We start from the raw sequence: 17,315 nt of genomic DNA on the forward strand, positions 1-17,315 counted from the left end.
TGGGGGTCCCAAGTACCTGTGTTCATGCCCAGGAGTGTTTCCTGCTGTATAACCCAATCACACCTCTGAATTCTGAGAGGCGAGACCATTTGTGTGATGGGAGCACGGGATCCTGTAGTCCTTCCCAGTTCACCCCTCTCCTGAGTTCTGAGGAATAGAGCATCTAAGTTCCTCTTCAAAAGCCAGCAAACTTCACTGCAGGGGAAATCCAGCTTTGTAGAGTCTGGGTACTTAGGGTGCAGGAATTGGGATGTTTTCACGCTGTGACCGGTGAGGGTGGAGGGGGCCGAGCCAGTGAGCTCGGGTCCATCTTAGGGCTTTTGTGCAGGTTGCATCTCAAAGACACAACTGCCCCGACTGGTGTGGAGGGGTAAACGGAGCTGTCTTGCCCGAGGGCGGCTTGGCAACAGGCATTAAGGGCATAAGGATGGATGTGCCTTCTTTTGACCCAGCAATTCCCACTTTAGGAATGTACCTTAAGGACAATGACTGGAGAAATAAGTAAATCTGTAGTTTCAAGGTTGCTCTTCACAGAATTGTCAGTAACAGTGGAAGAAAAAAAAAAAGAGGAAACAACCCAAGTGTTGTTTAGAACAGCAGACCACTTTATAACACTGGGTACATCCAGGAGAAAGTATGTAGCTTTTAAGACGAATGATAAGAGCGTTGATTTATTAGCACGGGAAAATAGTAAGTATTTAAAAATTTAAAAAATGTGCATAGTATAAATTAACTATAAAATGATTGATTGATTGATTTCTAGGCAATATATAGAAATAAGACTGGAAGAACATACATGAAAATATTAACACTGATTACTGAAGGTAGCATTTCCTCTCCTCTCTTTTTATTTTTTCTTCTCAATGTCATCTACTTATTTTTCTAAAATTAACACACATGATGTATGTCATTAAAAAAAAAGGCATATCAAATGTTCACAAGAGCAGTACCCTTGGTGGTGACGAGCCCTTGTGCTATTGGCCAGCACAGTCTAGAGGAGAAGGGACCTCATTCTGAGGTCAACGAGGAAGGGGAAACGGGGACATAAATCATCCAAATGCACTTCAGGAGGTAGAAGAGCCAAGCAGGTGCTGTCTTTGCAGATTCCTTCTACTTAGCACCAGCTCTGCATCCCCTTCCCGTCCCCAACACACACACACACACACACACACACACACACACACACCCCACATTAAACAGCTATAGCACATGCCTGGGAAGACACTCTGCTTGGGAGAAACGAATGCAGAGGGCTTGGCCAGGCACCCGACCTCGGGCAGAGGCAGAAGAGCACAACGAAAACCAGCCTCCCACTTCTCGGAAAACGATTTTGTCATCCCCATTTCACAGATGGGGAAATGGAGGCCAAATAAGTTACAATAAAAGAAAGCTCTGGGATGGGACCCTGGTCTGTCTGATCCCAAAGCTCGTGCAGTGCCTTTCACCAGCTCCAAACTGGATATGGTACTACGTTCCAGGTGTTACTTATTGTGCCTTTCCTTGGAACCTCAAGATCTGTTCTCACCCCACCCCCATGCAGACCTAGCTATCGGGTAGCCTCTGGGAATCTCTGAGTTGCCACCTGAGATGAAAGCTTTGAGGTTTTACCTTGACTCACAGAAACAGGCACATCATACAAATACTGAGAAATCTTATCCTATAGGGGCAGGATTCTAAAGTTAGCATTGAAGGCAAGATTTGCAAATAGTCAAAGTTACATGTAAAAAGCTCTTTGCTTGCCTACCACGTTCATCTTCCATAGAGACATTCTACACACTAAAGTCTAAGGAAGAAATGAGCGTCTGCGTGTTTGCATCTGGATCTTCAGACGTTCTGCTGTGAAGACAGTTATGAGAACCAGTGGTGCTGGGACCACGATGCAGCCGTGTGGTCATCCGTGCTCACAGAGAGATCGTATTCTGCTTAATTTTAAACTTTGTACTGGCAGTATATGCTCATAGGTGGGTTTGTTGCTGGGATTAAACAAACTCATTTATAATAGGGGTTAGAAAATGTTTGCTGGATGTGAAAATATATTATGCTTCTTCTGAGCCACATACACGCTGTCCTTTGAAAGGCTTCAGAGAAGTTGGCCACCTGCCCAGCAGCTACCCTCCCTGTGTCCTTGGGCACTGGCCTCATCTCACCACCGTGTGTCATGTGACTCCACTGTGCTTTTCGCAGCTACAATTTGCTGATGACCCGACACTCACTCTGGAGCTGAGGGCTTCGAGCTGGTGATCCTTTTCTTTGTTCTCACTTTTCAGTTGATTCACCTCCTGTTGTAGTTGTTGAACTTGACCATCCTTTACTAACACGTCTCTTTGCAAAGATGACACCATCTCTGTAAAAGAACCAAACCAAACCAAAACAAAAGACTCATGGAGGTGAAAGAGGCAGGAAGGATTATTGGCAACACCATGGCTGTCAGCCAACGTTTGGACAAGACCTTCCAAGCCTGGGCCACCACCGGTGCCCGCCTAGACCTGGGGAGGCTTTTTCCAAGGGTCCCAGAGCAGGAATGGGAATGAGAGCAAAGTCCACGGAACAGGGTTTGAGGCTTCAGTGAGAATGAGGGGCAGTCAGCACCAGCGAGAGGAGAAGCCTTTGGGGGCCCCTTGTGGGCACAGGCCAGCCAAACCTGGGAGGAGAGGCCACACCATGGACCTGGGGAACAAAGTCCCAGCACAGGGAAGGTCTAGGACTTCTTCTCCAGAGGCCAGGAGACGGGCGTGTGGCAGAGGGCACTGCTGGACACTATTGATGGGGTGGTTGGTTTCACAGTCCTCTGAGTTTGGACCCCTCTCTACCACTTATTAGCTTGGTGGTCTTGGACAAGCTATTTCACCTCCCACTGTCTGTCCCACACAGAGTTATTGTAAGGGTCAAATGATGCGATATGTCCCAAGAACACAAAGTGGCTAAATTATGTTTGTTACAGGGCGCCTATGATTTTTCTCAGCAGCCAGCTTCCAAAATGGCCCCAATGATCCCTACCACCTAGAATTCATGCCTTGTGTAGCCCCTCCCAACCTGAATAGGGCTGCCATGGGTAACCAATATGATACTCTGGAAATGACGGACTGTTTCCTCTCAGGCTGGGTCATAAAAGACACTGTGGCCTCCTCTTTGCTCTCTCTCGAATTACTCACTCTGGGGGAAGCCAACTGCTGTGTTGGGGAAACTCAAGCAGCCCTAGAGAGAAGCATGTGTGCTCAGGGACTAAGGCCTCCAGCCAATAGCCATATGAGCAGCCATTCTGAAGGGGGATCCTCCAGCTCCCCCCGAGGCTTTAGATGACATGACTTATGCCCCAGCCGACATCTTGACTGCAACTCATGAGAACTAAGTCACCCCCCTCTCAAATTCCTGAACTACAGATACTGGGTGAGATCATAAATATTAGTTGGGGATTTATCCATTACATTTTGGGGTAACTTGTTATGCAGCAATAGATAACTACTCCATTACTGTAGTATCATTTTTTTAAAACATCTTTATTGGAGTATAATTGCTTTACAATGGTGTGTTAGTTTCTGCTTTATAACCAAGTGAATCAGTTATGCATATATATATCTCCCCATATCTCTTCCCTCTTGCACTGTAGTATCATTTTGAATAAAAGTGGGAAGAAGGGTGCATAAATGCAGTGGTATTGGGTTACCTCATACGGTTCTTTTCTTAAAAGAACATCAGGCCCAGTTTTAGTGGTAGGTTTCAATCAAGAATGTCTATGAAATAAAGCACAAAATGCTCCAGAATTTCATTTTAAAAATGAGCTTTGCCTCCAGGACAGAGTTCAGTTACTTGGAAATCCCTCTGGGGCTTGCCACACTTTGAGTGGGTCCAGCCCATCTCAAGCATTATCCCAACCCAGGTCTGTCCGACTCCCTGATCGGAGAAGGTGGGATCTGAGACAGGCTTGATGCTTGGATGAGGTTTCACTGGCCGACATACGGGAGGAAGGTGAGGACCAGCGAGTTCATCCTTCCATTCCTGGTGCCCAGAACAGCACCTAGCCTGGGGGAGGTGCTCAGAAAATATCTGAGGACATCCCAAGTGAGGGAGGAGAATAAGCAGAGACCTGGGGGCAGCAGGGGGTGGGGCTGGGTGTGATTAAGTTGCAGAGTGAGGCAGAAGAAAAGCACAGATTCATACAGAGATGGGGATTCACGTGCGACTCAATGCTATGCCTGGCTTCTACAGCTGTGGGCATGTTTCCTGCTACGCGCTGGCTGCCTTCAGAGTGATGTGCCCCTCCGAGGCTCACTGCCTCCTCCCTGTCACCTGCTTCTCTCCCTCCCCTCGTCTGAGTGGTCCCATCCTCTTCAGGTCTCTAGGCATGTCAGTTTCGGCTTAAAAAACTCCACTGGATTCCCAACACCCTTGGAATAAAAACCCAGACCCCCCGACCCTGCCCAGCCCCACAATCCCCTGTTCACTCCACGCAGCCTCGCTTGCCCTTGGCTTGTCCTTGCCCACCTGAAACAGGTCCTCTCTAAAAGAAGGACATAGCCGTGGAGGATACAGCATAAACTGGTTAGAATCGGCTAGGTCCAAGGGGGCGTAAGATTCGAATTCCAGGGGGAACTGGAGCCCCATTACAGGCTCATTGTAACACATGAGCGAAATGACACACGCACCAGCACCAGGACTGTTCCGAGGCTGACCATAAAGGTCAAAAAGTGGGTGGTGGGGCTTCCCTGGTGGCGCGGTGGTTGAGAGTCTGCCTGCCGATGCAGGGGACATGGGTTCGTGCCCCGGTCCGGGAAGATCCCACATGCCGTGGAGCGGATGGGCCCGTGAGCCATGGCCACTGAGCCTGCGCGTCCAGAGCCTGTGCTCCGCAACGGGAGAGGCCACAACAGTGAGAGGCCCGCGTACAGAAAAAAAAAAAAAAAAAAGTGGGTGGTGGCCCAATGCCTCGAAATCCCCGCCTCTTCCCCAAAATATTAGAGTTGTCCCAATCCTCCCACTCATTAGCCTATAAAATTACCCAGCCCATAAAAACTAACCGCCCCATATTTGGGGGCCTCTAGCCTTCTGAGATGGCCCACACTCTGTCTGTGGAGTGTGTTTCTCTCTAAAGAAATCCACTTCTTACTTTGTCTCTCACTGAATTCTTTCTGCATGAGACATAAAGAACCTGAGCTTTAGTAAGTCCCGAGACCAGATGCGTGATCTCGATTAAAAGATAGTGGGTTCTGACTGGGTTCGAGTCCCAGCCCACGGGTTCAAGTCCCACCTGAGTTCCATGGTTGCACACCCACTAAGCTGGTCCCCCTTGGCCTCCCCCCTTGAAGCGCTGGCCACCACGACACACAGTTTATTTTCTCCACAGCACCACTGCTCTCTGAAGTGGGCTTGTTTATTCATCCGTTTACTTTTATTGTCTGTCACCCCCTCCCAAATCTGTGAGTACAGGAATCTGACTGTCTTGCTTGGCTCTCCCTCCCCGGAGCCTGGAACGGGGCCTGACACCTAGAAGGAGCTCAAGAAACATGTGGAAGCAATGAAGGAATCCAGGGAATCAAAGCTCAGTCACAGCTGTGCGTTGGCTGCCCCTCTCCCAACCCAAGCCCTTTATCAGGGGACCACCTCTGATCAAATTAGAAAATGGTTTCCTTTGGGCCCAAGTGCACTCGGCTGAAATGGGTGAGACTATGGGTGCCTTAAAGGAGTGACCCCAGTTTGTCCATGCTCTAGTTTGCACTCAGGCTGCTTTGTGGAACCACCCAAGCCACAAGGCGACCTGTGTTCTCCCTGGTGGGGCCAGTGCTCAGGAGACCTTGTAGCCAAGAGATACCATTCTCTCAAATATTTACCAGGCCCTGCCCTCGGAACTGGGTGGCAAGAAACCTACACTGAGGGAGAACTCTAATGCACCGACACGGGTGATCCCTGAGGCTGCACCCATGTCACGGGCACAGGTGCGCTGGTTGACTGGTGATGTCTGCAGGGGGAGGGCAGAAGCTCTGGAGCCTGAATGCAGAAGGGCCTCACCTGACGTGATGGCGGCGTCCCTCCTTAAGTTCTCGGCCTTGTGCTTCAGGGAGGTGATATCCAGGGTCTGGCTCAGCACCTGGTTGTAGCCTTGTTGTAGGGCACTGATCTGTGGAAGGAGGCAACACACAGTCAGAGGGGGCCAGCCAGGCCTGCAGGACACGCCGGTACTTCTCCAACGTTGGGCAAAGAGTCGGGCTGATCTTGGATCGGGGTGTTGGGGAAACCAAGGTTTTCAGTTGTCACCAGTGGAAGGGGCAGGAGGGGCCTGTTCCTTCAGTGACCACCATGTCATCGGTCCTCAAGACACGAACCTTATCTTTGTGGCCACCCAGGGGCTCGGGTGCTGCTGTCTTCCTATGACCTGTGGGTTTTCAGCCATAAATAGACCAGCTGTTGGTTCCAGATCATCCAGCACTGACTGGATGCACAGCAAAGTTCAAGAGCCGGGAGCAGGTTATGAAATGAATTCCCTCTAATGAGAATAGAGGGTAGTTTATACCTCACAGAACACTCCAGAGTTTACAGAGCCCGTTCACACATGCTACACTGATACTCGTCACAGCGTTGCTGAAGGCTGACGTTCCCATTAATGTGCCCATTTTGCAAGGGAGCCAGGTTGAGACTCAGAGAGGCGAGGCCCCCTGCTCGGGATCACGCGGCTGGTCAGACGTGGAGTCTGATTCAAACCCAGTCTTTAGTTGCCTGGTTCCTCCTTCCCAGGTGGCTCTAGGAATGAACGTGAGAAGTTGGAGGCTGTAAAGCATGGCATGGACTCGGGAGCCGGACTGTGGCCTTCAAGTCCTGTCTCTGCCAGTTAACGGGCTTTGTGAACACAAGGAGGACACCATATTCTGTTTCCTTTTGTTCAGTCTGCACGCGGGGTGATGGTAGTCCCAACCTGATAGGATTGTTAGAAGTATTTTAATAAGTAAGCATGTGTACAAGTGCTCAGATCAAGCCTGGCACACGGCACAGGGGGAAGAGCTATTGACGGTCCTCTCCTCTGACTACCCACGGGGTGTTTTTTTTCTTTTGTTTTGGGCTTATTTTGGTTTTTTTTTGCGGTACGCGGGCCTCTCACTGTTGTGGCCTCTCCCATTGTGGAGCACAGGCTCCGGTCGCGCAGGCTCAGCGACCATGGCTCAGGGGCCCAGCCACTCCGCAGCATGTGGTATCTTTCCGGACTGGGGCACGAATCCGTGTCCCCTGCATCGGCAGGTGGACTCTCAACCACTGCGCCACCAGGGAAGCCCTCACGGTGTGTTTTAGCTTCAACTTCCCTCGTCCGTCTCTGGGGAAGGTAGTTGGTAATCTTTATGTGTGCATTTGTAAGCCTTGCCAGGCTCACTTAAACGCCAGTGTGGTTGTTATTAAGAGGAAATACAGGGGCTTCCCTGGTGACGAGGTGGGTGACAGTCCGCCTGCCGATGCAGGGGACGCGGGTTCGTGACCCAGTCCGGGAAGATCCCACATGCCGCGGTGCGGCTGGGTCTGTGGGCCATGGCCGCCGAGCCTGCGCATCCGGAGCCTGTGCTCCGCAATGGGAGAGGCCACAACAGTGAGAGGCATGTGTACCACAAAAAAATAATAATAATAAAAAAATAAAGGAAATACAGGAATCGTGGGTGGGAGCACCACAGGCCAGCTCTATCTATGGCTGCTGTGAGCACCCTCTAAGTCCATGGCTCAGAGCCCCCTCAAGGGCGGGCCCCCCTCCAGGGGTCTAGGTCTACACGTGGGGTGCGGAAGGCTCTCCATCAAATGCAACGTTGGTAAGGGCCCGAAAGTAGCTGCCAGGCCTCAGCCTCCACAGAGCAGGTACCCGAGAGGCCGGGAAAGAGAGCTGGGCCCAGAACCCCCTCCCTCTCGGTCTGATGTGGCCAGACTGCTTGTTCTGAGTGGCCCGGACATTCCCACCTCAAGGTGCACTGTGGGCCTTTGCCCTGTGATTTTTCAGATGTCAGGCCTCAGTACTCCCACAGGGACACGTTTATTGGGGCATAAATGTCAAGCAATCCGTAGACAGGACAAGAGCTAGCTTGTTTTTTTTTTTTTTTTTTTTTTCGCTGTACGCGGGCTTCTCACTGTTGTGGCCTCTCCCGTTGTGGAGCACAGGCTCCGGATGCGCAGGCTCAGTGGCCATGGCCCACGGGCCCAGCCACTCTGCGGCATGTGGGATCTTCCCGAACCGGGGCACAAACCTGTGTCCCCTGCATCGGCAGGCGGACTGTCAACCACTGCACCACAAGGGAAGCCCCACTAGCTTGTTTTGATAGATCAAAACGGAAGTGACAAGGAGAAGGATGCAATTTCTTTTCTTTTTTTAAAAATAAATTTTATTTATTTATTTATTTATTTTTGGCTGCGTTGGGTCTTTGTTGCGGTGCATAGGCTTATTGTGGCGCCTTCTCTTGTTGCAGAGCCTGGGCTCTAAGCACACGGGCTTCAGTAGTTGTGGCACGAGGGCTCAGTAGCTGTGGCGCACAGGCTTACATGCTCCACGGCATGTGGGATCTTCCCAGACCAGGGCTCGATCCCGTGTCCCCTGCACTGGCAGGCGGATTCCTAACCACTGTCCCACCAGGGAAGTCCTGGGTGCAATTTCTTTGTTCTCCTAAGGTAAGGTTGCCAGATTTAGGGGAGGAAAAAAGGATGTTCACTTAAAATAGGATTTCAGATAACGAATAATATTTTAGTGCAAATGTGTCCCATGCAATATTTGGGACACACGCTAAAACGAAATTCTAAAATTCAAATTTAACTGGGTGTCCTTACTTTATCTGGCAACCCCACCCGAAGAGAGTTCCTAAACTTCAGTCATTCATATACCACTTTCACCATTTTTCCCATGTCTCTTGGCTAGCCCCACTATAATTTCTTAGCATTTTTCGTAGAAGCAGCTCCCTTTTTAAACTTAAAAACGTGCATTAAATTAAAAATAACTGTTATAAGAGTAAATAGAGACTCAGTGTCTTAAATAAAAATAATCCCTCCAAAAAAAGAAATACAGGAATTTCCCTGTTTACCATCAGACCAGGTTGCGGGCATCACGCTAAAAAAAAAAAAAAAAGATTGGGGGGAGGTGTTGGGCATGCCCAGGTAATGGAGTTCGGGCGTGCTGATATGGCCACCAGATGGCGCTCACAGCCTTTGGTCTTGGTTTGTGTCCTTGGAAATCTTGTCATTATTATTCTGGTAGAATTAACAGAACCGTCAAGGTCTCACAAGTTTTCTGACTCGTTTCATGCACCATCATGGTTCAGAGTCTAGGACATTTGGGGCACTTACACTTACTTTTTCCCTGGGGCACCTGAGACATTATTGGGGGGGGTCTATGCTAGAAGTTGCGGGGACACAGGCCACTCTGACCCCCACTCTCCCCAAGGCTATACTTTTGCATGTTTGTGCTTTGGAAACTTTGAGTGAAAAAATTCTTTCACATCTTACTTTTCTCTGTTGGGGGGAAATACAACTTTTCCATAAAAGGTCCTTGGAACACTGAAAGTGTTTGTAAGCTCTTCTCAGCTTAATGCTTTTATTTGCATGATACCAGAGATAGAACACACAGAGACAAACTTCCAGAAGGGAAAACATACGTTCCCCTCTAAGACTCCAGTGGTTTTGACAGATTGAAAATATTTCAATCTGAGTGTCAGAGTTTTAGGATTTCGGATTGCTGGAAAACTCCAAAGAGTCTTCAAACCTCTTTGATACTTTTACTATCAAAGTAAATATCCATATTGTTTGTAATGGCATAAATTCCAAGATGTTTAATGTCTGTTAAGCTGTGTAATAAAATGGGCACTGAATCATAAGAAAGTTAAGAGTGCTAGGAGGAGTGATTGTTTCAGGATGATAATTTGGCTTCTAATTAGCACAGGCGTATAAGAGCACATGGAGGTAAGAATTTTCTAGTGATATTGTAGCGGATCAAAGATCTCTGAGAGCAAATCATTATGCACACACCTTCGGGGACCAGGGAAAACACATAAAGTAATCAGAACCATAAATCAACCTGCCATGTGGCTTACACTTCTGGTGGAATGCTCTGCAGGCAGTAGAATAGTTAAGAAACGAAAATGTCAGTGGATGAAACTCGATTTGAGTTCAAACCGATGGAGCCTCTGGTTCATATATGCCTTGCTATAAAATATTCTTCTTCAGTTATAAGTGAAGCTCCAGTGGTAGGGGAGGCAAGAGCATGATGCATCAGTGTAATTATTTCTAGATAATTTCTTTGTAAAAAAACATTTTTCCCCCAGATATCGGCAGCCACTTTAAATAAAACTCAAATTGGGACCGGCTGATATTCAAAGATATGTGGAAATTATATAATATTCTATGTCAAATATATTTCAATTATTTAAAAAAAGGTATGTGGGGAATTCCCTGGCAGTCCAGTGGTTAGGACTCTGTGCTTCCACTGCTGGAGGCCTGGGTTTGATCCCTGGTCAGGGAACTAAGATCCTGCAAGCCGCATGGAATGGCCAAAAATAAAAAAGGTATGTGGGAATAATTCAGCCTCATCCATGTACCTGAAAAAGACATGTCATTTTCTCAGGAAAGCTCTGAAATGGGAGAATAACTGAAAGGAATATTTCAGCAAAATTGTGTTCAGTTCAAGAAAAAGATGCTCATTAATGTGTCAGCTACCTGTCAAGGTAGCTGTTTGCACTAATAATTCCTACAGGACCTGTTACTTTCATTGTTTTTTCAAAACCAGGTTTGAAGGAGAGTCATTAGTTCATTTACATATTAGAGCATGTATTTGTTGACTTGTTTTTTCTGTCTCCCTCACTAGAGCATAACAGGGGGAAGGATCATGTCTGTCTTGTTCTCTGCTGAATTCTCAGAGCCTGGAAGAGGGCATGGCACGGGATAGGCCCCCCAAAATATTTCTTTGGATTAATGGACGGATGGATGGATGGATGAATAAAGAACAAACAAACAGACACGGTCCTAACAGAGTTCTAGAAGGTTACTGGGCCCAACCTTTGCCTTCATGGAGCTTACAGTTTCCTGCTAGAATCTCCTAGGTTCACCATACACAATCTGTGTCCTTTCTACAGCACCATTTCTAGGATTGAAACTGTGTACCTAGAATCGGTTACAGAGGGAAAGACAGTAAACAGAGAACAAGAGAACAAGGGCCCCCAAGCACTGACTACGTTTTTTTTTTTCTCTCTCTTTTTTTTTTTTTTTTTTTTTTTCCGTACGCGGGCCTCTCACTGTTGTGGCCTCTCCCGTTGCGGAGCACAGGCTCCGGACGCGCAGGCTCAGCGGCCATGGCTCACGGGCCCAGCCGCTCCGCAGCATATGGGATCCTCCCAGACCGGGGCACGAACCCGCATCCCCTGCATCGGCAGGCGGACTCTCAACCACTGCGCCACCAGGGAGGCCCTCTCTCTCTTTTTTAAAAATGTTTATTTATTTATTTATATTTTTCTTATTAGTCACCCATTTTATACACATCAGTGTATACATGTAAATCCCAATCTCTCAATTCATCATACCACCACCCCCACCCCCTGCCGCTTTCCCCCCTTGGTGTCCATACGTTTGTTCTCTACATGTGTCTCCATTTCTGCTCTGCAAACTGGTTCATCTTTACCATTTTTCTAGGTTCCACATATATGCGTTAATATAGGATATTTGTTCTTCTCTTTCTGACTTACTTCACTCTGTATGGCAGTCTCTAGATGCATCCACGTCTCTACAAATGACCCAATTTTGTTCCTTTTTATGGCTGAGTAATATTCCATTGTATATATGTACCACTTCCTCTTTAACCATTCGTCCGTCGATGGGCATTTAGGTTGCTTCCATGATCTGGCTGTTGTAAATAGTACTGCAATGAACATTGGGGTGCATGTGGCTTTTTGAATTATGGTTTTCTCTGGGTATATGCCCAGTAGTGGGATTGCTGGGTCCTATGGTAATTCTATTTTTAGTTTTGTAAGGAACCTCCATACTGTTCTCCATAGTGGCTGTATCAATTTACATTCCCACCAACAGTGCAAGACGGTCCCCTTTTCTCCACACCGTCTCCAGCATTTGTTGTTTGTAGATTTTCTGATGATGCCCATTCTAACTGGTGTGAGGTGATACCTCATTGCAGTTTTGATTTGCATTTCTCTAATAATTAATGATGTTGAGCAGCTTTTCATGTGCTTCTTGGCCAGCGGTATATCTTCTTTGGAGAAACGTCTATTTAGGTCTTCTGCCCATTTTTGGATTGGGTTGTTTGTTTTTTTAATATTGAGCTGCATGAGCTCTTTATATATTTTGGATATTAATCATTTGTCAGTTGCTTCCTTTGCAAATATTTTCCCCCAGTCTGAGGGTTGTCTTTTCATCCTGTTTATGGTTTCCTTTGCTGTGCAAAAGCTTTGAAGTTTCATTAGGTCCCATTTGTTTATTTTGGTATTTATTTCCATTACTCTAGGAAGTGGATCAAAAAATATCTTGCTGTGATTTATGTCAAAGAGTGTTCTTCCTATGTTTTCCTCTAAGAATTTTAGAGTGTCTGGTCTTACATTTAGGTCTCTAATCCGTTTTGAGTTTATTTTTGTGAATGGCGTTAGGGAGTGTTCTAATTTCATTCTTTTACATGTAGCTGTCCAGTTTTCCCATCACCACTTATTGAAGAGACTGTCTTTTCTCCACTGTATATCCTTGACTCCTTTGTCATAGATTAGTTGACCATAGGTGTGTGGGTTTATCTCTGGGCTTTCTATTCTGTTCCATTGACCTATATTTCTGTTTTTGTGCCAGTACCATATTGTCTTGATTAGTGTGGCTTTGTAGTATAGGCTGAAGTTAGGGAGTCTGATTCCTCCAGCTCTGTTTTTTTCCCTCAAGACTGCTTTGGCTATTCGGGGTCTTTTGTGTCTCCACACAAATTTTAAGCTTTTCTGTTCTAGTTCTCTAAAAAATGCCATTGGTAATTTGATAGGGATTGCATTGAATCTGTAGATTGCTTTGGGTAGTAGAGTCATTTTCACAATATAGATTCTTCCAATCCAAGAACATGGTATATCTCTCCATCTGTTGCTAGCATCTTTAATTGCTTTCATCAGTGTCTTACAGTTTTCTGCATACAGGTCTTTGTCTCCCTAGGTAGGTTTATTCCTAGGTATTGTATTTTTTGGTTGCAGTGGTACCTGAGAGTGTTTCCTTAATTTCTCTTTCAGATTTTTCATCATTAGTGTATAGGAATGCAAGAGATTTCTGTGCATTCATTTTGTGTCCTGAAACTTGACCAAGTTCATTGATTAGCTCTAGCAGATTTCTGGTGGCATCTTTAGGATTCTCTCTGTAGAGTATCCTGTCATCTGCAAACAGTGACAGTTTTACTTCTTCTTTTTCAATTTGGATACCTTTTATTGCTTTTTCTTCACTGATTGCTGTGGCTAGGACTTCCAAAACTATGTTGAAGAATGGTAATGAGAGTGGACATCCTTGTCTTGTTCCTGATCTTAGAGGAAATGCTTTCAGTTTTTCACCATTGAGAATGATGTTTGCTGTGGCTTTGTCATATATGGCCTTTACTATGGTGAAGTAGGTTCCCTCTATGCCCACTTTCTGGAGAGTTTTTATCATAAATCAGAGTTGAATTTTGTCAAAAGCTTTTTCTGCATCCATTGAGATGATCATATGGTTTTTCTTTTTCAATTTGTTAATATGGTGTATCACATTGATTGATTTGCATATATTGAAGAATCCTTGCCTCTTTGGGATAAATCCCCCTTGATCATGGTGTATGATCCTTTTCATGTGTTGTTGGATTCTGTTTGCTAGTATTTTGTTGAGGATTTTTGCATCTATATTCATCAGTGATATTGGTCTGTAATTTTCTTTTTTTGTAGTATCTTTGTCTGGTTTTGGTATCAGGGTGATGGTGGCCTCAGAGAATGAGTTTGGGAGTGTTCCTTCCTCTGCAATTTTTTGGAAGAGTTTGAGAAAGATGGGTGTTAGCTCGTCTCTAAATGTTTGATAGAATTCACCTGTGAAGCCTTCTGGTCCTGGACTTCTGTTTGTTGGAAGATTTTTAATCACAGTTTCAATTTCATTACTTGTGATTGGTCTGTTCATATTTTCTATTTCTTCCTGGTTCAGACTTGAAAGGTTATAACTTTCTAAGAATTTGTTCATGTCTTCCAGGTTGTCCATTTTATTGGCATAGAGTTGCTTGTAGTTGTCTCTTAGGATGCTTTGTATTTCTGCGGTGTCTGTTGTAACTTCTTTTTCCTTTCTAATTTTATTGATTTGAGTCCTCTCCCTCTTTTTCTTGATGAGTCTGGATAATGGTTTATCAATTTTGTTTAACTTCTCAAAGAACCATCTTTTAGTTTTATTGATCTTTGCTATTGTTTTCTTTGTTTCTATTTCATTTATTTCTGCTCTGATCTTTATGATTTCTTTCCTTCTGCTCACTTTGGGTTTTGTTTGTTCTTCTTTCTCTAGTTCCTTTAGGTGTAACGTTAGATTGTTTATTTGAGATTTTTCTTGTTTCTTGAGGTAGGCTTGTATAGCTATGAACTTCCCTCTTAGAACTATGGGATGCTTTTGCTGCATCCCATAGGTTTTGGATCGTCGTGTTTTCATTGTCATTTGTCTCAAGGTATTTTTTGATTTCCTCTTTGATTTCTTCAGTGATCTCTTGGTTATTTAGTAACGTACTGTTTAGCCTCTATGTGTTTGTGTTTTTTACAGGTTTTTCCCTGTAATTCATTTCTAATCTCATAGCGTTGTGGTCAGAAAAGATGCTTGATATGATTTTAATTTTCTTAAATTTCCTGAGGCTTGATTTGTGACCCAAAACATGATCTATCCTGGAAAATGTTCCGTGTGCACCTGAGAAGAAAGTGTAATCTGCTGTTTTAGGATGGAATGTCCTACAAATATCAATTAAATCTATCTGGTCTATTGTGTCATTTAAAGCTTGTGTTTCCTTATTAATTTTCTCTTTGGATGATCTGTCCATTGGTGTAAGTGAGGTGTTCAAGTCCCCCACTATTATTGTGTTACTGTTGATTTCCTCTTTTAGAGCTGTTAGCGATTGCCTTTTGTATTGAGGTGTTCCTATGTTGGGTGCATATATATTTATAATTGTTATAGCTTCCTCTTGGATTGATCCCTTGATCATTACGTAGTGTCCTTCCTTGTCTCTTGTAACATTCTTTATTTTAAAGTGTATTTTACCTGATATGAGTATTGCTACTCCAGCTTTCCTTTGATTTCCATTTGCATGGAATATCTTTTTCCATCCCCTCACTTTCAGTCTGTATGTGTCCCTAGGTCTGAAGTGGGTCGCCTGGAGACAGCATATAGATGGGTCTTGTTTTTGTATCCTTTCAGCAACCCTGTGTCTTTTGGTTGGAGCATTTGATCCATTCACGTTTAAGGTAATTATCGATATGTATGTTTCTATGACCATTTTCTTAATTGTTTTGGGTTTGCTTTTTTTTTTTTTTTTTTTTTGCGGTATGCGGGCCTCTCACTGTTGTGGCCTCCCCCGTTGCGGAGCACAGGCTCCGGATGCGCAGGCCCAGCGGCCATGGCTCACGGGCCCAGCCGCTCCGCGGCATATGGGATCCTCCCAGACCGGGGCACGAACCCGTATCCCCTGCATCGGCAGGCGGACTCTCAACCACTGCGCCACCAGGGAGGCCCCTGGGTTTGCTTTTGTAGTCCTTTTCTTCTCTTGTGTTTCCCACTTAGAGAAGTTCCTTTAACATTTGTTGTAGAGCTGGTTTGGTGGTGCTGAATTCTCTTAGGTTTGGCTTGTCTGTAAAGCTTTTGATTTCTCCATCGAATCTCAATGAGATCCTTGCTGGGTAGAGTAATCTTGGTTGTAGGTTCTTCCCTTTCATCACTTTAAGTATATCATGCCACTCCCTTCTGGTTGGTAGAGTTTCTGCTGAGAAATCAGCTGTTAACCTTCTGGGAGTTCCCTTGTATGTTATTTGTCATTTTTCCCTTGCTGCTGTCAATAATTTTTCTTTAATTTTTGCCAAGTTGATTACTATGTGTCTCGGTGTGTTTCTCCTTGGGTTTCTCCTGTATGGGACTCTCTGTGCTTCCTGGACTTGGGTGGCTATTTCCTTTCCGATGTTAGGGAAGTTTTTGACTATAATCTCTTCAATATCTTCTCGGGTCCTTTCTCTCTCTCTTCTCCTTCTGGGACCCGTATAATGTGAACGTTGTTGTGTTTAATGTTGGCCCAGAGGTCTCTTAAGCTGTCTTCATTTCTTTTCATTCTTTTTTCTTTATTCTGTTCCGCAGCAGTGAATTCCACCATTCTGTCTTCCAGGTCACTTATCCGTTCTTTTGCCTCAGTTATTCTATTGATTCCTTCTAGTGTGGTTTTTTTTTTTCAGTTATTGTATTGTTCATCTCTGTTTGTTTGTTCTTGAATTCTTCTAGATCTTTGTTAAACGTTTCTTGCATCTTCTGGATCTTTGCCTCCATTCTTTTTCTGAGGTCCAGGATCATCTTCACTATCATTATTCTGAATTCTTTTTCTGGAAGATTGCCTCTCTCCATTTCATTTAGTTGTTTTCTGGGGTTTTACCTTGTTCCTTCATCTGTTACATAGCCCTCTGCCTTTTCATCTTTTCTGTCTTTCTGTGAATATTGTTTTTGTTCCACAAGCTGCAGGATTGTAGTTCTTCTTGTTGCTGCTGTCTGCCCTCTGGTGGATGAGGCTATCTAAGAGGCTTGTGGAAGTTTCCTGATAGGAGGGACTGGTGGTGGGTAGAGCTGGCTGTGGCATTGGTAGGCAGAGCTCAGTAAAACTTTAATCTGCTTGTCTGCTGATGGGTGGGTCTGGGTTCCCTCCCTGTTAGTTGTTTGGCCTGAAGTGACCCAACACTGGAGCCTACCCAGGCTCTTTGGTGGAGCTAATGGCAGACTCTGGGAGGGCTCATGCCAAGGAATACTTCCCAAAACTTCTGCTGCCAGTGTCCTTGTCCCTTGGTGAGCCACAGCTGCCCCCCACCTCTGCAGGAGACCCTCCAACACTAGCAGGTAGGTCTGGTTCAGTCTCCTATGGGGGTCACTGCTCCTTCCCCTGGGTCCCAATGCACACACTACTTTGTGTGTGCCCTCCAAGAGTGGAATCTCTCTTTCCCCCAGTCCTGCCAAAGTCCTGCAATCAAATCCCACTAGCCTTCAAAGTCTGAGTCTCTAGGAATTCCTCCTCCCATTGCTGGACCCCAAGGTTGGGAAGCCCGACGTGGGGCTCAGAACCTTCACTCCAGTGGGTGGACTTCTGTGGTATAAGTGTTCTCCAGTTTGTGAGTCAC

At 45.6% G+C, this 17,315-nt stretch overlaps 1 protein-coding gene across 1 annotated transcript in view; it reads right to left on the reverse strand.

Annotated features, from left to right (window-relative positions):
* The window catches only part of LOC309808920 (forkhead-associated domain-containing protein 1-like), a gene marked incomplete at both ends in the record, with an annotated part of 78,892 nt that overhangs the window by 11,236 nt on the left and 50,341 nt on the right, over window positions 1-17,315 (reverse strand). Inside the window, 2 exons of the mRNA XM_082629487.1 lie at window positions 2,229-2,344; window positions 6,004-6,112. Of these exons, the coding sequence (XP_082485613.1) occupies window positions 2,229-2,344; window positions 6,004-6,112 (225 nt within the window). The remainder of the gene's footprint in view (window positions 1-2,228; window positions 2,345-6,003; window positions 6,113-17,315) is intronic.

Source organism: Mesoplodon mirus, assembly GCF_964341445.2.
Source record: "Mesoplodon mirus genome assembly, chromosome: 7".
Taxonomy (NCBI): Eukaryota; Metazoa; Chordata; class Mammalia; order Artiodactyla; family Ziphiidae; genus Mesoplodon; species Mesoplodon mirus.